A 23,193-nucleotide genomic window follows, 5' to 3' on the forward strand; every position below is an offset into this window, starting at 1 on the left:
CCAGCACCCTGTGTTACTGACTGTATCTGTACTGATGTTAATCCAGCTCCCTCACACTGTCACTCAGTAACCCCTCTCTCCCCCAGCACCCTGTGTTACTGACTGTATCTGTACTGATGTTAATCCAGCTCCCTCACACTGTCACTCAGTAACCCCTCTCTCCCCCCCAGCACCCTGTGTTACTGACTGTATCTGTACTGATGTTAATCCAGCTCCCTCACACTGTCACTCAGTAACCCCTCTCTCCCCCCCCAGCACCCTGTGTTACTGACTGTATCTGTACTGATGTTAATCCAGCTCCCTCACACTGTCACTCAGTAACCCCTCTCCTAGGTAGATGTCCACTGTGTGTAATTATTTTCCTCTGTCAGATGTTTTGGGCTCAGACCCCTCTCTATTTTGCTTTCAATCTTCTCACCTTAACTGACAGACGATTTCGGTGAACTTTGGCCTTTCCCGAGGTTCATACGTCCAGCAGCGGGTCATCAGGGTGTAGACCGTTGGTGGACATAAATCTGGCTTGGGCAGTCGGTCTCCTCTCTCTAACACACCAATCACATCACGGTTCTCCAGCCAGAAGAACGGCTGCTTGCCAAAGCTGAGGATTTCCCACATGCAAACACCTGGAGAGGGAGTGACAAGTAAGGGTCAGCAAGGAGCTGGAGGGATTACCCTCAGGCCATAGGGTAGACCAGCAATGATAATGAGTGTCAGAGATGTTGGATATCAGCTACCTCAGGCACTCTTAGTCAACTCTTGTACAGACACCATGCATTCAATGCAAAGCCTTTAATGACTTGTCCACAAGGAGAACCTCCCCCCCAACTCCCCCCACCCCTCCCCCCGCCAACCATCAAAATGACTGGAGCGGTTCTTTCATTACAGGGAAAACAGCTAAGCAGTTATCGTCAATTACAGTAAATCAGGAACAGGCACTTTTTCACATCCTTCACTGACTTTCATTTTTGCCAACTAAATCCCGGCTTTTCGCCTTTTCTCATTCAATGAAAAATTGACTTCTGCTAATCCTTCATTTGCACAGAATATCCCCATATCTCACCTTTGGTATTTGTTATGGAGAAATCTGGTCTTGCTCAGCCTCCAGTGACAGTCAAAAAGCAGGATAGAGGTTTATAAAAACCTGATAGAGGTTTATAAAATGTTGAGAGGAATAGATAGGGTGGATTCTCAGAGGCTATTTCCCCGGGCTGAAATGGTGGCTACAAGAGGACACAGGTTTAAGGTGCTGGGGAGCAGGTACAGAGGAGATGTCAGGGGTAAGTTTTTCACTCAGAGGGTGGTGAGTGAGTGGAATCGGCTGCCATCGGTGGTGGTGGAGGCGAACTCACTGGGGTCTTTTAAAAGACTTCTGGATGAGTATATGGCATCTAATGGGATTGGGGGTTATAGATAGGTCTATGGCTTAGTAGGTATAGAAGTGATCAGCGCAACTTGTAGGCCGAAGGGCCTGTTTGTGCTGTAGTGTTCTGTGTTCTATGTTAAAAAGCTGAATGTTATGGGCCCTATACAAGTATCTGAAAGCAGACAGATTCCCTTGGAGGTCTGCAAGTGTTAACATTCTCATTCGCTGTTACAGAGAAGGCAGGAAATTTTTAATCTGAGCATTTTAACTTCCACAGTAGCTGTCCCTCAGTGATGGTGAATAGACAGTCCATCTCACAGCACACTTCACAGTTACAGACAGGAATCTCAGGACAAGGACATTAGCACTGACTCACAATTTCACTGGCCCACTACCTTAACCTCAATAATGGGGAAGATTCTGGAGTCAAGGATCAGGAAAAAAGTCAACAGGCATTTGGAGAGGTTTGAGTTAATGAAGCTTTGGGTTAGTTAAGGGGAGCAGCATGGATTTGTAAAAGCTAGATTGTGTTTGACTATTTGAATTGAATTTGTGATGGAGGAACAGAGGTTAATAAAGAGAATGTGGTGGATGTGGTTTATATGGATTTGAAGGGAGTGTTTAACAAGGTGACAATTAAAAGATTGGTTACAACATTTGAGATTTACAGAACAGGAGGTTCAATGTCAAAGTGGATAAAATATTGGCTGAAGGATAGAAAACAGTGAGTTAGGGTAGATGTTGATTTTTCAGACAGGAGGATGGGGGACAGAGGTGTTGCCCAAGGTCAGTGCTGGGACACTATTTCTTACGCTACAAATAAATGACCTGGATCTTCCAATACAAAGTATAATTTCAGAATTTGTTGAGAATTCCAAACCTGGTGGAGTGGTTGATAGTGAGGATGTTACAAATCACTTGGAACAAAACATGGGTAAAATGGGCAGACAAGTGGGAGCTGGAATTTAATACAGGTAAATGTGAGATGATGCATTTAGTGGAAGGAACAGTGAGAGACAACAAAGACTTGCTGGCACAGTTCTGAAGACTGTGCAGGGACAGAGAGAGGTGGGCATCCATGGGTATCAGTCCGTGAACCTGTTAGGACAGATTGGGAGTAATAAGCACAGCATGTGGATGTGGGCCTTTATAAACACAGGCACTGAATACAGAAGCAGGGAGTTGCTCTGAACCTTTCTAAAGCTCTCATTAGGTCACAGCTGGACCATTGCATCCAGCTCACTTTCAGAAGGATGTGAGGTTTTTGAGAGAGTGGAGAGGGAGATTTACCAGAATGGTTCTGGAGATCAGAGGAAATTTTAGTCTGAGGGTTGGGTTGGAGGAGCTGGGGTTGTTTCCCTTGGAGTAGAGGAGACTGGGGGAGAGTTGATAGAGAAGGACAAGATTATGTGAGGATTGGCTAAGGTAAATAACCATGATGTGGAGATGCCGGTGTTGGACTGGGGTGGGCACAGTGAGAAGTCTTTCAATGCCAGGTTAAAGTCCAACAGGTTTATATGGAATCATGAGCTTTCAGAGCGCTGTTCCTTCATCAGGTGAGTCATGTGATTTGCGGTTCCAAATAAACCTTTTGGACTTTAACCTGGTGTTGTGAGACTTCTTAAGGCAAGTAAAGAGGAGCTGTTCCCATTGGCTGACTGTCCGAGGATTTGGGGACACAGAGTTTGGGTATGAGCTGCAGGGGCAACGTGAGCAGGAATACTTCCGCAATCTGGGTGAGGAATGTGAGCAGGAATACTTCCGCAATCTGGGTGAGGAATGTGAGCAGGAATACTTCCGCACTCTGAGTGAGGAATGTGAGCAGGAATACTTCCGCACTCTGAGTGAGGAATGTGAGCAGGAATATTTCCGCACTCTGGGTGAGGAATGTGAGCAGGAATACTTCCGCACTCTGAGTGAGGAATGTGAGCAGGAATATTTCCGCACTCTGGGTGAGGAATGTGAGCAGGAATATTTCCGCACTCTGAGTGAGGAATGTGAGCAGGAATATTTCCGCACTCTGAGTGAGGAATGTGAGCAGGAATATTTCCGCAGTCTGAGTGAGGAATGTGAGCAGGAATATTTCCGCACTCTGGGTGAGGAATGTGAGCAGGAATATTTCCGCAGTCTGAGTGAGGAATGTGAGCAGGAATATTTCCGCAGTCTGAGTGAGGAATGTGAGCAGGAATATTTCCGCACTCTGGGTGAGGAATGTGAGCAGGAATATTTCCGCAGTCTGAGTGAGGAATGTGAGCAGGAATATTTCCGCACTCTGGGTGAGGAATGTGAGCAGGAATATTTCCGCACTCTGGGTGAGGAATGTGAGCAGGAATATTTCCGCAGTCTGAGTGAGGAATGTGAGCAGGAATATTTCCGCACTCTGAGTGAGGAATGTGAGCAGGAATATTTCCGCAGTCTGAGTGAGGAATGTGAGCAGGAATATTTCCGCACTCTGAGTGAGGAATGTGAGCAGGAATATTTCCGCACTCTGAGTGAGGAATGTGAGCAGGAATATTTCCGCACTCTGGGTGAGGAATGTGAGCAGGAATATTTCCGCACTCTGGGTGCTGACAGTTTGGAATGTGCTGCCCACGAGGGCGGTGAAAGCGGGAACAGGCAATGATTCAAAATGGGAATTGGATGATCGCTTGAAGGAAATACACTTCCAGAAAGAGAGGGAGTGAGTGGGGAAGGGCCACTGGCTGGGTGACACTGCTCAGGCAGGTCACTATTCTGTGTAACCGGTACACTGACCCTCGTGATGAAGCTGCCTCCTTGCTGCACCTTTTACACATTCTGACTCTCAGTCACTTACCAAACATCCACACGTCACTCGAGGAGGTAAAGCGTCTGAAATTGATGGATTCTGGAGCCATCCACTTAATGGGCATTCTGGTGACTGACGCTGTGGATGGAGCACAGGATGTGAGAATGTCTGGAACAATCACAGTCTCCCCACAAAATTAAACACTGAAATCAGGCACCGGTATATCGAGATCTTTCACAAATATCTGTCAACATGTATGTGTTAGCAATGATGCAGAAAATATTTTTCTCACCAGTTGCACCTCATCAAACACTCCCAGGACAGGTACAGCACGGGGTTAGATACAGAGTAAAGCTCCCTCTACACTGTCCCCCCATCAAACACTCCCAGGACAGGTACAGCACAGGGTTAGATACAGAGTAAAGCTCCCTCTACACTGTCCCCCCCATCAAACACTCCCAGGACAGGTATAGCACGGGGTTAGATACAGAGTAAAGCTCCCTCTACACTGTCCCCATCAAACACTCCCAGGACAGGTACAGCACGGGGTTAGATACAGAGTAAAGCTCCCTCTACACTGTCCCCATCAAACACTCCCAGGACAGGTACAGCACGGGGTTAGATACAGAGTAAAGCTCCCTCTACACTGTCCCCATCAAACACTCCCAGGACAGGTACAGCACGGGGTTAGATACAGAGTAAAGCTCCCTCTACACTGTCCCCCCATCAAACACTCCCAGGACAGGTACAGCACGGGGTTAGATACAGAGTAAAGCTCCCTCTACACTGTCCCCATCAAACACTCCCAGGACAGGTACAGCACGGGGTTAGATACAGAGTAAAGCTCCCTCTACACTGTCCCCCCATCAAACACTCCCAGGACAGGTACAGCACGGGGTTAGATACAGAGTAAAGCTCCCTCTACACTGTCCCCCCCATCAAACACTCACAGGACAGGTACAGCACGGGGTTAGATACAGAGTAAAGCTCCCTCTACACTGTCCCCATCAAACACTCCCAGGACAGGTACAGAACGGGGTTAGATACAGAGTAAAGCTCCCTCTACACTGTCCCCATCAAACACTCCCAGGACAGGGACAGCACGGGGTTAGATACAGAGTAAAGCTCCCTCTACACTGTCCCCATCAAACACTCCCAGGACAGGTACAGCACGGGGTTAGATACAGAGTAAAGCTCCCTCTACACTGTCCCCATCAAACACTCCCAGGACAGGTACAGCACGGGGTTAGATACAGAGTAAAGCTCCCTCTACACTGTCCCCCCATCAAACACTCCCAGGACAGGGACAGCACGGGGTTAGATACAGAGTAAAGCTCCCTCTACACTGTCCCCATCAAACACTCCCAGGACAGGTACAGCACGGGGTTAGATACAGAGTAAAGCTCCCTCTACACTGTCCCCCCATCAAACACTCCCAGGACAGGGACAGCACGGGGTTAGATACAGAGTAAAGCTCCCTCTACACTGTCCCCATCAAACACTCCCAGGACAGGTACAGCACGGGGTTAGATACAGAGTAAAGCTCCCTCTACACTGTCCCCATCAAACACTCCCAGGACAGGTACAGCACGGGGTTAGATACAGAGTAAAGCTCCCTCTACACTGTCCCCATCAAACACTCCCAGGACAGGTACTGCATGGGGTTAGATACAGGGTAAAGCTCCCTCTACACTGTCCCCCCATCAAACACTCCCAGGACAGGGACAGCACGGGGTTAGATACAGAGTAAATCTCCCTCTACACTGTCCCCATCAAACACTCCCAGGACAGGTACAGCACGGGGTTAGATACAGAGTAAAGCTCCCTCTACACTGTCCCCCCCCATCAAACACTCCCAGGACAGGTACAGCACAGGGTTAGATACAGCTTAAATCTGATCCATTGGTTATGGATCGTTTAGCTCTGCCTATTACTTCCTGCTTGTGCTGTTTGGATCTTGCTGTGTCTTCACCAGGTCGATATCTCCGCTGGGATTTTCCAGCCATGCTCGCCCTAAAACTGGAAAATTTCCACCCAAGAACAAATCCACTGCCACAGAACAGACTGGGGGGGATTCTCACCGATGGTGCGACCCTTGTGTCCAACAAGGACTGTGCAGTGGTCACTGCTACTTTTGTGGGGTCCGGAGTTGACGTTAACGACTCCCAGGGCAGCCCCCTCCTGACTGTATATCACTGTGCCACCACCACCTCTGCTGGGTCTGTCCTGCCGGGGGGACAGGATATATCCAGGGATGGGAATGGTGGTGTCTGGGATGTGATCCTGTGAGAGTGACTGTGTCAGGCTGTTCCTTGACCAGTCTGTGAGACCCCTCTCCCAGTGTTAGCATTAGCCCCCAGGTGTTAGTAAGGAGGAGTTTGCAGGGTCGACAGGGCTGAGTTTACTCTTGTTGTTTCTGGTTCTCGGTCGGTGTCCTGTTTATTTCTTATTGGTTTCCTGAGTGGCTCACTAGGCATTCTGGGGGCACTTCAGAGCCAATCACATTGCTGTTGGTCTGGAATCACATATCGGCCAGACCAGGTAAGGACGGCAGATCTCCTTCCCTAAATGGCATGGATTTTATGTTTATCATTGGATTTTTATTCGTTGCGTTTAAATTCTACCGATTCAAACCCACATTGCCAGAGCATTACCCTGGGTATCTGGATAATATCACCGTGCCACTAGGCAGTGCCAATGTCACTGTGCCACCATCTCCCCATAAACAGCAAACGAGTCGTTTTTGAGATGCTGTTTGAGGGACACTGGGGAAAACTCACTCGCTCATTCAAATAGTTCCATGGGATGGTGGACACTCTTCTCAAGGGGCAAATTTGGCTTCACAACCAATGGAATGAGCAGCAGTCCCTCGGTACTGCACCAGCCTGGATTACACTGCATTCCTCTCAAGTGGGATTTGAACTGACAAGCTGCTCGCTCGGAGACCAGCTCTGGGGGTGCCATTTCAAATCACCATGTGGGTAATTACATCATTACAAATCACAGATCCCCATACCATTCCCAGATTAACAGCACGGGGGCGGGGAAGGGATGGATGATTCAAAGCTGTCTCCTACCTTTGTAATAATTATCCTCTTCGATATAACGAGACAGACCAAAATCACCCAGCTTCACACAGTTATGAGAAGCAACAAGAACATTCCTCACTGCGATGTCCCTGGAATGAAGACAAAGGTGAAGCAGAGATGGCCAGAGAGAGAGAGAGGGGGAAATGGACAGAGAGAGAGATTAAAGAAAGAATGAGAGGAATGGAGGAGCCAGAGAGCAGGATATGTGTTAATTATTACTTTACCAAACTCTGATCATAAAAACATTTCTTAGATTGACTGAACCATTTGTAGATGCAATGAGGTATTGAGTACGTGATGTTTAAATACAGGAAGTATTTGTGTAATCAGCAATTCTGTGAATAATTATCAGTAAATCTCAGTGATTATACTGAAAAGTGTTATGGACACAGCAGGTGATAATTTCAGAGAAACCAGAGGGAAACCTGGTTTAAAGGCCATAGCCCTTTATTCTATATTCTGAAAATGAGAAGGAAATGTACTCATTTCAGCTGCAAATAACCCAATAAGACTTCTGGGATTTTAAAGGAATAAGGTTAATTAACAAAAAACAAGGAGAGGAATTTTTCAACTATTTTCTTGGTGTTGTCTTGAGTGGAAATAGCAGAGAGCAGCCCTGAAGCTGCCTTGTTGGATATTCCCACTTTATTTTTAATCACTTTGATTTAAAAATAGCCGAGAAGCGGGTCATGCCAGCTAGGTGGGCTCTGAATGAGAAAACATAAAATCAGAAGCCCCCCTCCACCCACAGATACAGAACACCTCACACCCCAAACCTACCCAACGAAAGCAGTGTCCAGGGAGCAGTGTCCCCCGCCCTCCCGCCCGGGACTGTACTTCCCTGTGTGCCCCCAGCGGGCTCTCTTCACCAGTTTCCCCATTTTACAAAACCCTGCTGACGTGGTGTCACACGGGTGGGGGTTCCCTACATGGAGGGTGACACAGTGGGGAGGTGTGTCCCGTATACGGTAATGTTCACCGATGGGGCTCCTGACATTTGATGGCATTGGTGAGGGGGTGGGGATAAACGCAACAGGAAATTCCAGTGATATAAATGTCGTCTTGGGGCTCCCACTAGATTCTGCACCACCATCGCCATTCCCACCTGCCAAAATCCTTTCTGCATTCTTTATAGTTTAATAATATCCTGAACAGAATTGTACACAGCATTCCATGTGTAGTTTTAATGGATTATGATGAATCTTGGCTGTTCCACTGCCTTCCCTGGGAATGAGAGAAGCAGTTTATCTTCACCCCTCACTGCGATTCTAACATTCAATTCCATCATATCTGATCTTTCTGAAACCATCATCACACTGAGTTCCGAATCTCTTACCAAACACAAACATTTCAATCGCGGTTGTGGGAAATTATTTTGATCCCCCCCCGAGCTTCTGGGAGAGAGGGAGTTCCAGATTTTCAATCTCATTTCAGAATCATTCTTTGCTATCAGCTGCTTCAGTGAGAAATTCAACTCTGTTCCCACGACAACGCCGCTCATACACAGCTCGGACAATCTAGATTTTGTTGTGATGTGTCCTCTCGTCCCTGAAGGATTAGACTAATCATAAATTGGTTCCAGAGCAGAGTCTGTTCAGCCCATGGAGCCCCTCTACAAGAATAACTTAGTTGCGATCCAATATATTTAAAACACAAAACACGGCAGATACTGGAAGTCTGAAATAAAAGCAGAAGATGCTGGAAAACCTCCAGGTCAGGCCGCGGAGAAACAGAGTTAACATTTCGAGTCCAATCTGACTCTTTATCACTGCTCAATAACTTAGCAATTCCAACCTTTCTAAAAGTGGTTGAAGCTCTTCACACACCTCTCTGTTGGGTCAGTGAACAAGTTATCCTGGTTATCTGGTAGTTATTAATGTTCGACTTACCGATGTACAACCTTCACTCCCTCGAGATAGGCTAGAGCTTTGGAAACCTGCCAGCAGTAATCAATGAGGGTCAGGACATCCAGGTTGGTTTTGTTGGTGACGAGGTAGCTCTCCAACTGAATCGACAAAACACACACGTTTCATAACCAGCGACATCATAAAAATATAACCGCCTCAAACATAGGATAGGCTGAGATTCCGAGCTGGGTAAGGGGGTGACAGAGGGTGGAGCCTTTGCTCCCTTTCAGCCTGGTAACATGCTGGACTTGCTCAGGGTCAGATGTTTAATGTCCAGTGAGGGGGGGTGGGGTTATATTATCAGTGTAATCCAAGTTACCCCGAGGAACAGAGGCTGGGAACTCTGACTTCACTGCAGTGAGGGTCAAACTACAGGCAGCGGACAAGGGACATACAAACATGGAGCTGGAAAAGGCCATTCAGCCCCTCGAGCCTGCCCCGCCAGTTAATAAAATCACGGACGATCTGATAGCAACCTCAAGTCTGCATCCTGCCCATCCCCGATAATCTTTAGGCTCACTGCATATCATGAACCAATCCACTGCTGCCTTAAAATTATCCAAAGACTCTGCTTCCACTGCCCTTTCAGGAAGAAAGTTTCAGAGATCCTCCACCCTCAGAGAAAAAAATATCTCCTCACGTCTATTTTAAATGTGCGACTTCTCATTTTTAAACAGTCACCCCTGGTTCTAGATTCTCCAAAAGAGGAACCATCCACTCCGCACCCACCCTGTCAACACCCCCTCGGAATCTAAAAGGTGGTCGTCAAATTGCCTCTCATTGTTCTGAACTCCAGTGAATAAAGAACAAAGAACAGTACAGCACAGGAAACAGACCCTTCGGCCCTCCAAGCCTGTGTCGCACATTGGTCCAACTAGACCATTTGTTTGTATCCCTCCATTTCCAACAAACCCAACCTCTTCAACCCTTCCTCATTACACCACCCGCCCCTTCCTGCTACTGGTCCAGTAAACCTTCTCTGAACTGTTTCCAATTCATTTACACCTTCTTGTAAATTAGGAAACATTGAACACAAAGATAATCTGCTGTAAAGTTATTGTGTCCTCGGCTCTCTGCTCCCCCAGAGGTCATTGCCGTTACACTCATACCTCTCCGTGTGGATATAACTCCATGATTAGCCAAGCTGGTTCCTCTTCAATTATCCCAATCAGTTTAACAACATGGGGATGATCCAGAGGTCTCATGATGACTGCAACAATCAAAGGTATCAGCACAGATTAAACTTAAAAAACTAACAGAAATCTGAAATAATAGCAGGAAAAAAACAACAGCACAGCATCCATACAGAGCAAAGGAACATCAGAGAGAGACAGAATGAGAGAGAGAGAGAGAAAGAGACAGAGAGAACAGGGTAATCTTATCCTTATTGTCGCACCGAGCAATCCGGTAAGATCGCGAGGGAGCCGAACTCTCCTGATCTTACTGACACCGGATATCTGGCAAGTTCAGCCTCCGATGGCTGGGTGGTTGTTGTAGAGCAGAGATATCTGAGCAAGGTGCCCTCTGCTGCTATCAGCCGGCTCTCAGGCGATTTAAGCACCATCCACTCCCCTTGCTGGCAGAATCCAAGTTTGGTAAGAAAAGTTTGACACAGTTAGGTAGGATTTTTAAGGTGTCTGAAGAAAAGCAGCATGAATTTCTTCTGTTTTTATGCTCATTCGGGACTTAGAATTTTATTGGTAAGATCACCCCCAATGAGAGAGACAGAGGGCCAAATTTTACCATCGCGTTGCACCTGTTTTCAGATGTGAAAACTTGGTATAGACGGGCGAGTAGCGTCCATCTCCGCGCCGGTTCCCCCTTTACCAAGGCCCGAAAATGGCTGCGATTGGAACCACGCCCGAAACATTTGCATGCATTTAAATTGACTTAATGGGCTGCACACCCAACTTTACCGATACTTCCCCCCTTTACCACCGCCTTCAACCGTCCAGAATCGGTGCAAAACAGACATGGTCCATAGAAGTCCGGTTCAGGCGCTCCGATTCGGGAGGAGGTGAGCGGCTCTCTGCTTGAGATCAGTGAGGGAAAAGGGGGGAGGGGCCCATGATCGGTCAGGGTGGGGGAGGGGGTGGTAGGATAAGGAGGGCAGTAATGTTGTGGGGGTGGGGCAATGTTTGTGGGGGCCAGGGGGAGGCATTACCAGATCCAGGAGAGATGTGGAAGGGGAGCTGCTTTCTATCATGTTTTTCTGCGCATGTGCAGTTGGAGACACCGATCGGAGCTGCAGGATTTCAGGAGTGTTAAACCCCACCCACAGCGCAATTCGGAATTACTGATATCTCTCAGGCAGAATGCGTCTGGGGGAGCCTGAGGACGGGTCTAAAAGTCGGATCTGAAACACTCCCAGTTTCCAGTCCGCCCAGCACTTAGAATCAAAATGGTAAAATAGGGCCCAGGGAAAGAGAAAAGGAGAGAAAGAGAAACATAGAGCGAGAGACTGAGAGGCAAAGTCAGACAGGAAAGAAACATGAAGCAAAACAGAGAGAAACAGAAACAGAGGGATAAGGAGAAGCATAAACACAGGAGTGGAGACAGAGAGAGGCAGAGTCTGGACAGTATTGGTCACTAATCAATGGGATTACGGTGGTGTTTGATCAAAGAGCAGCGAAGGGAAATAGAGAGTAAGCTCATGAATGGAATTTGTTCCAACTTTATAAATTATTGGTAAACGGCTCTTACTTCCTTCTTCTAAGAATTTCTGTTTGATCTCGAAAGGACACTCTGATTTACAGGTTTTCACAGCCACAGCAACCTGTTCACCTCTCTGTGGGTACAAAGACAGAGGGAACTGAGAGTGGGATTTCAATATGAAATTTTAAAAATATTTTAGGTGTTAATATTTTGACAAAGAACAAACCAAACAATTTGGGGGGCATGCCTTATGAGGATAGGTTGAGGGAGCTGGGTCTCTTCTCCCTGGAGAGACGAAGGTTGAGAGGCGACCTGATAGAGGTTTATAAAATGTTGAGAGGAATAGATAGGGTGGATTCTCAGAGGCTATTTCCCAGGGCTGAAATGGTCGCTATGAGAGGACACAGGTTTAAGGTGCTGGGAAGCAAGTACAGAGGAGATGTTAGGGGTAAGTTTTTCACTCAGAGGGTGGTGAGTGAGTGGAATCGGCTGCCGTCAGTGGTGGTAGAGGCAAACTCGCTGGGGTCTTTTAAGAGACTTCTGGATGAGTACATGGGATTTAATGGGATTGAGGGTTATAGATAGGCCTGGTAGATAGGGATAGGATTGGCACAACCTGTGGGCCGAAGGGTCTCTTTGTGCTGTAGTGTTCTATGTTCTAAATTTAATTTATTAATGGCTTTATTAAAGACTTCAGGGCTGCAAGGGGTTACAAGTGTTTGTTCGGAGCTAATCTGTAAATTGGCACAGAAACTGACTTAACTTTGTGTGGGATATCTCCTGAGTTCTCTTTGTTTTTGACACAAGTTTGTGTTAAACTTTTATTATAACTGACTTGATTCATATTTAAAATAAAAATGGTCCGTGTAATCTCTTCACTCAGAAGGTGATTCATTGAGGGGGAGAGAGAGTGAGATTATGGCAATAAATTGTCTATTAAAAACCATGGACATACAGAGTCTTAAGCAATGTCTCTTTCCTCATTTTAACTTGCATTACTGGATCAGAAAAGCACTAATTCTGTTATCCCAAAACACTGGTCCTCTGTTGTCAGTTAGAAAATGTCAGTGTTGGAATGAGTGACGTGTGACGGACGCAGAATCAGGCAATGCCAGTGTCACTGGCTGGCCAACATTTATTGCCCATCAATAATTGCCCCTTGAGAAGGTGGTGGTGAGCTGCCTTCCGGAACCTGCTGCAGTCCCCAGGGTGTAGGTACACCCACAGTGCTGTTAGGGAGGGAATTCTTAAGATTTTGACCCAACAGCAGTAAAGGAACGGCCGATATATTCCAACTCAGGATGGTGAGTGGCTTAGAGGGGAACTTGCAGGTGGGGGTGTTCCCCTGTATCTGCTGCCCTTGTCCTTCAAGATGGAAGTGGACATGGGTTTGGAAGGTGCTGTCTAAGGATTGTTGGTGAGTTGCTGTAGTGCATCTTGTAGATAGTACACACGGCTGAGACTGAGCATCGGTGGTAGAAGGAATGAATGTTTGTGGATGGGGTGACAATAAGCGGGCTGCTTTGCTCTGGATGGTACGTAGAACATAGAACATTACAGCACAGTACAGGCCCTTCGGCCCTCGATGTTGCGCCAACCTGTGAAACCAATCTAAAGCCCATCTAACCTACACTGTTCCAATATCATCCATATGTTTATCCAATGACCATTTAAATGCCCTTAATGTTGGCAATGGTGTCAAGCTTCTTGAGTGTTGTTGGAGCTGCACCGATCCAAGGGGATGGGGCCTAGGAGGCAGGATCTCGCTGCCACTCTGCACTAGGATCACAAGCAGAGGGAGGGAGGACAGCGACCGGGGCTGGCCATCAAGATGAGAGGAGGGAGAACATGGGGGCTGATGTGGGGTGGTCCTGGAGGCCAGCGATCGGTGATTGGGTGGGGGGGGGGTTCAGTTGGCCAGCAATGGGGGGGGTTGTGGGGCTGGCTAGCGATTGGGAGACCGGCAGTGCGGGTCTACTGTGCGTGCGCCAATCTCGGCGCTGACAGATCGGCACATGCGCAATGGCTCACTCAGCGCTACGCTGATGGCCTCTCCATCGGGAATAGGCCCCGCCCACTGATTCTCAGAGTGAATTCTGCTGGAATGATGGAAATCACTCCCATTTTCACATGAATTGAGGAGAATCCCGGCCAAAAAGCGTTTGTTGGGAGCTAATCTGTAAATTGGCACAGAAACCGACTTCACTTTGTGTGGGATATCTCGCGGTTTATCATGGCAAGAACTCACCATCGGGAGCAGAACACGTTCTCCACAAGGTCTTCACCTTGACACCAAACTCCCAAGAATGGGTCCAAATTACCAGCGAGGTTTATATATGGAGCAAACCCCACCCAAACCAGCTCCAAACACACAGACAAACACAGACAAAGATCTCTTCCACTCAGTTCAGCTTCCCCGCACTCTAACCTGGAGCTTCCACTAACATCGCACAGATTCTAAACATCAGGAACAACCAATCGCAGGTTGTGTATCAGGATAAATGAAAGGATTACTCGATGAGTATTGCCGGAGCTTGTGGGACTGCAACTGTTCCTGTGCCCAGAGACGTGAACTCTCTGCCACCCCATCCTCCCTTCTCCGGGTGTGTGTGTGTGTGAAACAGTTCCTGTTCTGTACTGTGCTGAATCCTCAAAACTTGTCCCGTTTTGTGTAGAATGTGATGTTGAAAATTCTCCATAAAAACGTTATTAAAAAATAATAGTTTTCAGGCTGACTCACGGCTGTTTTGTAAATTCCTTCATGAACTGTTCCAAAGAATCCTTCCCCCAGAATCCGGCCAAGCACCACATTTTCTCGTGAAATTGAATTTTGAGGAACTGTAGCAAAAAAAAAAGAGAAATAAAAATGAACAAAGAACAGGAACAAAAAAAAATTCCAGCACAGGAACAGGCCCTTCGGCCCCTCCAAGCCTGCACCGACCATGCTGCCCGACTTAACTAAAACCCTCTACTCTTCAGGGACCATATCCCTCTATTCCCATCCTATTCATGTACTTGTCAAGACTCCCCTTAAAAGTCACTACCGTATCCTCTTCCACTACCTCCCCTCGGCAACGAGTTCCAGGCACCCACCACTCTCTGTGTAAAAAATCTGCCTCTTACATCTCCTTTAAACCTTGTCCTCCGCACCTTAAACCTGTGTCCCGAGTAATTGACTCTTCCACCCTGGGAAAAAGCTTCTGACTATCCATTCTGTCCATGCCCCTCATAATCTTGTGGACTTCTATCAGGTCTCCCTCAACCTCCATCGCTCCAGTGAGGACAAATCAAGTTTTTACAACTTCTCCTCATAGCTAATGCCCTCCATACCAGGCAACATCCTGGTAAATCTTTTCTGTTCCCTCTCCAAAGCCTCCTATCTGTTTGACCTTCACACGAGAACGTACCTGCAGATTTTGGTGTATCTGGGATTTCAGCGTAGATATCTGATTCTGTAAAACATTCACAAACATTTCATTAACTGAAACAGTGACTCGCACACACTCTGGGGGGAGCTTTCCCATTCTGCCCCCACAGGAGTCGGAGTGGGAGAGGGCTGGACCATGTTGACCCTGGGAGGGACCTGGAGGGTTTGGGCCAAGGGAGAGGGGACAATCCTGTCCACTCTGTCAGTTCTCTGGGGAAGGTGCGCCTGGCCAGGTGAGTGTGGGACACCTCCACACCTTCAGCTCCAGACCTCACTGAGTAGCAAGGGGGGGGGGGTTCGAGTCCAATCAGTGACGGCGAGTCCACCTCTCATTCACTGCGATGGACGGGCGAGGGATTGAATTGGGGCTGGAAATTTGGGGATCTGGGAGAATTCCTGATCCACATCAGTTTAAAAATCATTAAACTCCCCTTCACAGTGACTGTCACTGCAACCCCTGGAAAACACAATCTTCCCCAAAGAGTTTGGAAACCCTGGAATCCCTCGGGAATCACGGGCAGACTGGTTGTCCTGGGAGATCAGACTGAGCTGTCCTCAACATCCACACTGACCATTTCCAAATAGCCGCAACACTCCATCCAATGGCCAGTCTTTCCTCCTGTGTGCAATGAGCAATAAATGCCCAAACACAGCCTTTGACAGCCCGACTCCTCCCAGTCCCAATTCCCAGGGTCCGTACGTCAGTTGATCTGCAGGAAATATCCCATTGGGACTCCAGCCAATTTTTCCATCAGGAGAGGGTTTTAAACAGCAGGAGGCACTGCGTCACTGAGCAGGAGGTAGGAGGGGTTCCCGGATGGGGCAATGAGATGACAAATCACTGGATCACCGGAGAAACAGGGAAAACAGTCAGGAAAGTGATGGACACAAATGTTCCCTTCCAGAAACTGTCTTTATAAAGAGCTTAAACCAGGAGTTAACACGTCTCGCTGTTACAGCTGCCCCCAAAGTAAATAGCAAGTTATATTTCCACTGGAATTTCTGATATTAATGTGATCCAGTCTTGTCGATTCCAGCGTTAAAACATTTCTGTAATCCTTTCACAAATGAGGAATTTTCCAAGTTCCAGTTTCCCTCGGCCGCTTGTGATTCTCCCTCATTCCCACCAGAGGGCAGCAGGTGTGTGGATAACACCGGCACATTTCGACTCACAGAACCCTGCAGGCCATTCAGCCCACACCCAGATCCTATCCCTGTAACCCCACATATTTATCCTGCTAATGTCCCTGACACGCAGGGTCAATTTAACCATGGCCAATCAACCTAACCCGCACATCTTTGGACTGTGGGAGGAAACCAGAGCACCCGGAGGAAACCCACACAGACATGGGGAGAATGTGCAAACTCCACACAGGCAGTGACCCCGAGCCGGGAATCGAACCCGGGTCCCTAGAGCTGAGAGGCAGCAGTGCTAACCACTGTGCCACTATACCACCCCAATCTGCAGGGACACCCAATTATACTGCAGGATAAAACAGAGTGTGACACTTACCCATACTGCATCGCGATGGCATCATTGTTGGATCCTCTGTGATTCTCACTTCAGACTTGGGTCTAACCAGAGAGAGACAGAGACGGAGAGAGAGGGGGAGACAGAGACAGGGAGAGACAGAGATGGAGAGAGAGGGGGAGACAGAGACGGAGAGAGAGGGGGAGACAGAGACAGGGAGAGACAGAGACGGAGAGAGAGGGGGAGACAGAGACAGGGAGAGAGGGAGAGACAGAGACGGAGAGAAAGGGGGAGACAGAGACGGAGAGAAAGGGGGAGACAGAGACAGGGAGAGAGGGGGAGACAGAGACGGAGAGAGAGGGGGAGACAGAGACGGAGAGAGAGGGGGAGACAGAGACGGAGAGAGAGGGGGAGACAGAGATGGGGAGAGAGGGGGAGACAGAGACGGAGAGGGAGACGGAGGGAGAGGGGGACGGAGGGAGATAGAAAGACAGAGACAGAGAGAGACAGAGACAGAGACAGAGACGGAGATAGAGACGGAAACGGAGACGGAGACGGAGACAGAGACAGAGACACAGAGAGAGAGACAGAATGAGTCGGAGAGAGGTAGAGTGAGAGACACAAATAGAGAGAGAGAGATAGTTACTTGAGAGTTTTAAAAGTGAGTAATTGTCAGGAATATTGTGTTTTCATTGGGTACGAGGGGATGTATTCCTGATATACTGTACAGATCAGGAACTATACCCGTCACCAACAGGGATTTCACTGGGTAGAAATCATCTTCACTGCCATTCATTCAATATTAATATCCAGACCTTTACCAGAGGCTGGTTCACCCTGTCCTGCTCCCCATTCTTATACAGGCAGGAAAAGGGAGTGAGGCTGAGACAAGATCAGCCACGATGGGATTGAACGGCGGAGCAGGCTGAGGGGCTGAATGGCCTCCCCCGGCTCCTGTTCTCTCTCGGTGTTGAGCTGTTACATCCTGTCACCCTGCGGCGTCACATTGCAAGATCCAGAACAGGGGGTCAGGCAGACAGGGTGAACAGAACCACCCAGGGCAGGAACCACGGAATACCGGATTCACAAAGATACCGGCTCCAGTCATCCCGGGAGAAACCGAGAGAGAGGGACAAACAAACCCTGATAGGAAACAGGCACGGCAACAAAATCTTCCACCTTTTCCCGGGAATGGGATTCTCCCACCTTGCCTGGGATTGGGATTCAGGAACAAATCTAAGTGGACTATCCTAAACTGAGTAAGAGCTGTTGTGGAGGCTCAGTAACGAGTCCAGAGTCTCAGAGGTTTACAGCACGCAGGTACATGGAGAGTTCAACCAAAGAGGGAGGTAGAGGAAATCCAGGGAATTATAGACCAATCAGCCTGATGTCGGCAGCGAGGGAATTCTCAAATCCATCCTTAAAGATTCAACAGCAGAGCACTTGGAAAACAGTGGCAGGATTAGACAGAGTCAGCATGGATTTATGAAGGGGAAATCACGCTTGGCAAATCAAGGATGTGATTAGTAGAGTTGATGAGGGGGAGCCCATGGATGTGGTTTATTTGGACTTTCAGTAACTTTTGACAAAATCCCACATAAGAGATTAGTTTGTAAAATGAGAGCACATGGGATAGGGGGTAGGTTATTGAGATGGATGGAAAACTTGTTGGCAGACAGGAAACAAGAGTAGGAATAAATGGGTTTTTTCCAAACGGCAGGAAGTGACTACTTTTGTTTATTCATTCCCGGGAGATGGGCATCATTGGCTGGTCAGCATTTATTGTCCATCCCTAGTTGCCCTTGAGAAGGTGGTGGTGAGCTGCCTTCTTGAGTCGCTGCAGTCCATGTTCTGTGGGTTGACCCTCAATGCCGTTAGGGAGGGAATTCCAGGATTTTTGACCCAGTGACTATGAAGGAACAGCGATATATTTCCAAGTCAGGATGGTGAGTGACTTGGAGGGGAACTTGCAGGTGGTGGTGTTCCCCTGTATCTGCTGCCCTTGTCCTTTCAGATGGAAGTGGTCGTGGGTTTGGAAGGTGCTGTTGAAGGATTTTTGGTGAATTGCTGTTGGGTGTTTTGTAGATAGTGCACACGGCTGCTCCTGAGTGTCGCTGGTGGAGGGAGTGAATGTTTGTAGATGTGATGCCAATCAAGCGGGGCTGCTTTGTCCTTTATGCAGAGGGATCTGGGTGTCCTTGTGCACCAGTCACTGGAGGTAAGCGTGCAGGTGCAGCAGGTGGTAAAGAAGGCAAATGGTACGTTGGCCTTCATAGTGAGAGGATTCGAATAGAAAATTTAGTACAGGAAAATTTAGTAGAAAAGTAGTACAGGAGCAGGGATGTGTTGTTGCAATTATACAGGACCTTGGGGAGGCCACACCAGGAATATTGTGTCTCTATATTTGAGGAAGGATGTTCTTGCTGTAGAGGGAGTGCAGAGAAAGTTTACCAGGCTGATTCCTGGATTTGCAGGACTGACATAGAAGGGGAGACTAACTCAGTTAGGATTGTATTCATTGTAATTCAGAAGAATGATGGAGGATTTCATAGAAAAGTATAAAATCCTAACAGGACTCGACAGGGTAGACGCAGGGTAGACCCCAGTGGTGGGGGGAGTCCAGAACCAGGAATCACAGTTTGAGGATTCAGTGTCGATCGTTTAGAACGGAGGTGAGGAGACATTTCTTCACCCAGAGAGGGGTCAGTCTGTGGAATTCACCAGCGCAGAAAGCAACTCAGGCCAAAACATTGAACGTTTTCAAGAAGCCAGTTAGATATAGCTCTCAGGGTGAAGAGGCTCAAAGGATATGGGGGGGTGGGGGGGGGGGGTGTGTGGGGGGTGGGGGGAGGGGGGGGATCAGGCTGTTGAGTTGGATGATCAGCCACGATCACAATGAATGGTAGAGCAGGCTCGATGGGCTGAATGGCCAGTCCTTTGAGCCTGTCCCCACTCCTATTTCCTATGTCTGGATGGTCAATGGCCATCCTGGCTGTCAGTTTGCAAACAGACACGATAAGATGGAGCATTTCAATTCCGGGGTGTTCACACGTCAGGGATAGCAGTGAACTCGGACAGCCTCACCCAGGAATAGACCACAGCTCGCTGAGTGACAGACCCGAGAATTAACAGCTCCTTCCCCTGGGAAAACCGGAGGCACATCAGACAGCAGCCTGGACGCAGACAGCAGCCTGGACGCAGACAGCAGCCTGGACGCAGACAGCAGCCTGGACGCAGACAGCAGCCTGGACGCAGACAGCAGCCTGGACGCAGACAGCAGCCTGGACGCAGACAGCAGCCTGGACGCAGACAGCAGCCTGGACGCAGACAGCAGCCTGGACGCAGACAGCAGCCTGGACGCAGACAGCAGCCTGGACGCAGACAGCAGCCTGGACGCAGACAGCAGCCTGGACGCAGACAGCAGCCTGGACACAGACAGCAGCCTGGACGCAGACTGCAGCCTGGACGCAGACTGCAGCCTGGACGCAGACTGCAGCCTGGACACAGACTGTCTGTGATCTCAGAACCAATCAAACTCTAGCACAAAGCCATCGAAAGTCATTTGAATCAATTCTCCAACCTCATTTGCTGTTGAGTCCTTTATCAGTGCCTTTGTTCAGGATGGAATATTCCAGCACCCCCTCATCCAATTTCCCAGCCCACAGCCTCGATATCATCCTCAACTCTCGCCTGCACCAAAGTCTCATTTCTCCATCCCCTCGTGCCCTCTGACCTACACTGGCTCCACCAATATCTTGGTTTGAAAGTTCTCCGCTCCCCCCAGTATTTTGGTCTCTCCATGGTGTCACCCTTCCCTGTCTCTCTCTAACATTCTCCAGCAGAGTACTGGCCCACCATTCTGTTCCTCTGAGTTCAGTTCCTCTCTCTGTGGACACAGCCGTTAGGGGATACATGTTGCCTTCGCCCTAAGCTCTGGAAATCTGTCCCCACTTTTAAAAGCTGCTGGGTTAGCGAAACACCGTCCCCCATTCCTTGATTGGTGTCAATTTTTATCAGATTACAATCCAACGAAGGGCTTTCAGTCTTTTGGGTGCTATATGAATACAAATTGGTGTTGTTGAGACTCAGCTGTCATTGAGGTGAAGGGGTTTGGATACGCACCGGTCTGGCAGCCCAGGGAGTTCATGATCTGCGGAGAGAAACAGTCACAACAGATTTAACACAAAACGAGTTCTCTAATCCTTTTGAGTCAAACAATTAAACTAAATTAAATAAAATAACGAACAAAGCACAAATGGGAAAGCCCCTTAATGAGGGTCCACCCAAAACAAAAGTAAAGCACAAACGAAACTTACAACATGAAACCAAAAGGAGACTAACGGGGTGGATAACACAGTACAGCCCCTACAGTGCCCAGTGAGTATGGAGTGTCCGGGTGGTGCCTGTGGATCCCACACGTTCTCTCTCTCCAGGGACACTCGGCCCTGAACGTAGCCACGGTACGGGGGCAGACAGCCCCCTGGATCACCCGCTGTCCGGACCCTGTTAAAGGCCAGCAGCAGGTTCACAGGGAGGTTCCCCCTGCCTTCCCCACTCCCCCCTCCCCCCACCTCCCCCCGCCGCCTCCGCACCGGGTACCTGTCGTTCGGGAGCGTGGGACTGAAGTGCAAAAATAAACTGCAACAAAAGGTTTTTTTTTTAAATAACTGAGAAGGGAATGCAGTCTGAAACAACCTCTACAAACACAGTCCCCGCACTTCAGGCAGGTATTTTGGGAGTCTGTGAACCAAGGCAATCTGTGGCTGTGTGCAACACCCTCCACCCCCGGGGTCTCCCATATCAACGGGGGATATCTCCGATATCCACCCAGGGAGCTCCACTGGGAACCTTCACCGCTGGGATGGCAACAAGACACGTCCTGGTGACGGGTGGGGACAGGGTAGTGAAGGCAGCATCAGCTCATACAGGAAACCCCCTCTGTGCAGCGGCAAAAGGCATGGGGTGGGGGGGGGGGGGGGGGTGGGGGGCGATTTCCATGAGGCTCCCGCCCCCCACAGCTTCTCCACCAATCAGCTGTCGAGTGGATGCAGCTAAAATCAGATGATTGGTCCAATCACGTCAGTTTCCAATTGGTCACGTGAGGATTCAATGATGTCCAATTAGGGCGGTCTGAACTCTGACCTCAGGAACCTGATTGAGAACCTAGAACCCTCTCAGCCAATCAGGAGAGGAGAGTTTTTCCCAGCTGGATGTGTAAATTCCCGTTAGGAACAAGGTGGAAAAGCGATGATTGTGATCACTTCATACTGCGGATCCACCTAATCCATTACACCAGCAAATATTCACAACACCATCACACTCCAGGGTAATATACATTGATATGGAACATTGGTAATGAGTGTGTGGTCTGGAGTCATAGCTTTCACACAGCGTTGCTGCCGTTTGTCTCTACCTCTCTTTGGCCTTGCGATAAAGGACGACATGGTTTGATTTTCCAAACGACAATAGCCATCGATTAAATCTGCCATGCTTTCCATGGTAGCGTGCGACGAGGCTATTATTGTTAACGGCTGCAGAGAAACAGAGAAGTCACAGGAGAAATGAAGTCTTATTATTTGGAGTTATTCACTGCGGCAGTAAGAATAATCTTTAACATAAGAAATAGGAGCAGGAGTTGGCCATCTAGCCCTTCGAGCCTGCCCCGCCATTCAATAAGATCATGGCTGATCTGAAGTGGATCAGTTCCACTTTCCCACTTTCTCTCCATAACCCTTAATTCCCTTGCCTACCAAAAACCTATCTACCCGTGTCTTAAAAATATTTAGCGAGGCAGCCTCCACCACTTCAACGGGCAGAGAATTCCAGAGATTCACCACCCTTTGAGTGAAGAAGTTCCTCCTCAACTCTGTTCTAAACCACACCCCCCGCTTATCTTGAGGCTGTGCCCTCTAGTATTGCTATCTTTTCTAAGCAGGAAGAATCTCTCTACCTCTACCCTATCCATCCCCTTCATTATCTTATACATCTCTATAAGATCTCCCTTCATCCTTCTAAACTCCAATGAGTACAGACCCAGTCTATTTAGTCTCTCTTCATAGTCCAACCCCCTCATCTCCGGTATCAGCCTAGTGAACCTCCTCTGCACTCCCTCCAAGGCCAAAATATCCTTGCGCAAGTGCGGCGACCAAAACTGCACACAGTATTCCAGCTGCGGCCTCACCAGTGCCCTGTACAGTTGCAGCAAGACCTCCCTACTTTTATATTCAATCCCCCTCGCTATGAAGGCCAGCATCCCATTCGCCTTCTTGATCACCTGCTGCACCTGCAGACTGGGTTTTTGCGACTCATGCACAAGGACCCCCAGGTCCCTCTGCACCGTAGCATGCTGCAGCTTTTCACCCTTTAAATAGTAATCCCTCCTACTATTATTCCTGCCAAAGTGGATAACCTCACACTTGCTTAACACTTGACACAGAAAGTCAGCACGCAAGCTCAACAAGCAATTAGCAAGGCATGTAGGATATTGGCCTTTACTGCGAGGAGATTCCAGTAC

At 48.5% G+C, this 23,193-nt stretch overlaps 1 protein-coding gene across 2 annotated transcripts in view; it reads right to left on the bottom strand.

Annotated features, from left to right (window-relative positions):
- The window catches only part of LOC145351213 (protein-tyrosine kinase 2-beta-like), a 100,267-nt gene that overhangs the window by 31,339 nt on the left and 45,735 nt on the right, over nucleotides 1-23,193 (bottom strand). For both annotated transcript variants that reach the window (XM_080200917.1, XM_080200918.1), the window contains 11 exons: nucleotides 22,093-22,210; nucleotides 20,802-20,829; nucleotides 16,722-16,783; nucleotides 15,189-15,233; nucleotides 14,522-14,619; nucleotides 11,830-11,914; nucleotides 10,236-10,336; nucleotides 9,109-9,224; nucleotides 7,208-7,308; nucleotides 4,179-4,268; nucleotides 419-623 (listed from right to left, as the gene is read on the bottom strand). In XM_080200917.1, coding sequence (XP_080057043.1) covers nucleotides 419-623; nucleotides 4,179-4,268; nucleotides 7,208-7,308; nucleotides 9,109-9,224; nucleotides 10,236-10,336; nucleotides 11,830-11,914; nucleotides 14,522-14,619; nucleotides 15,189-15,233; nucleotides 16,722-16,783; nucleotides 20,802-20,829; nucleotides 22,093-22,210 — 1,049 coding nt within the window. The remainder of the gene's footprint in view (nucleotides 1-418; nucleotides 624-4,178; nucleotides 4,269-7,207; nucleotides 7,309-9,108; nucleotides 9,225-10,235; nucleotides 10,337-11,829; nucleotides 11,915-14,521; nucleotides 14,620-15,188; nucleotides 15,234-16,721; nucleotides 16,784-20,801; nucleotides 20,830-22,092; nucleotides 22,211-23,193) is intronic.

This window comes from Carcharhinus amblyrhynchos, chromosome 12 (assembly GCF_965287045.1).
Source record: "Carcharhinus amblyrhynchos chromosome 12, sCarAmb.v2.hapA, whole genome shotgun sequence".
Lineage (NCBI taxonomy): Eukaryota > Metazoa > Chordata > Chondrichthyes > Carcharhiniformes > Carcharhinidae > Carcharhinus > Carcharhinus amblyrhynchos.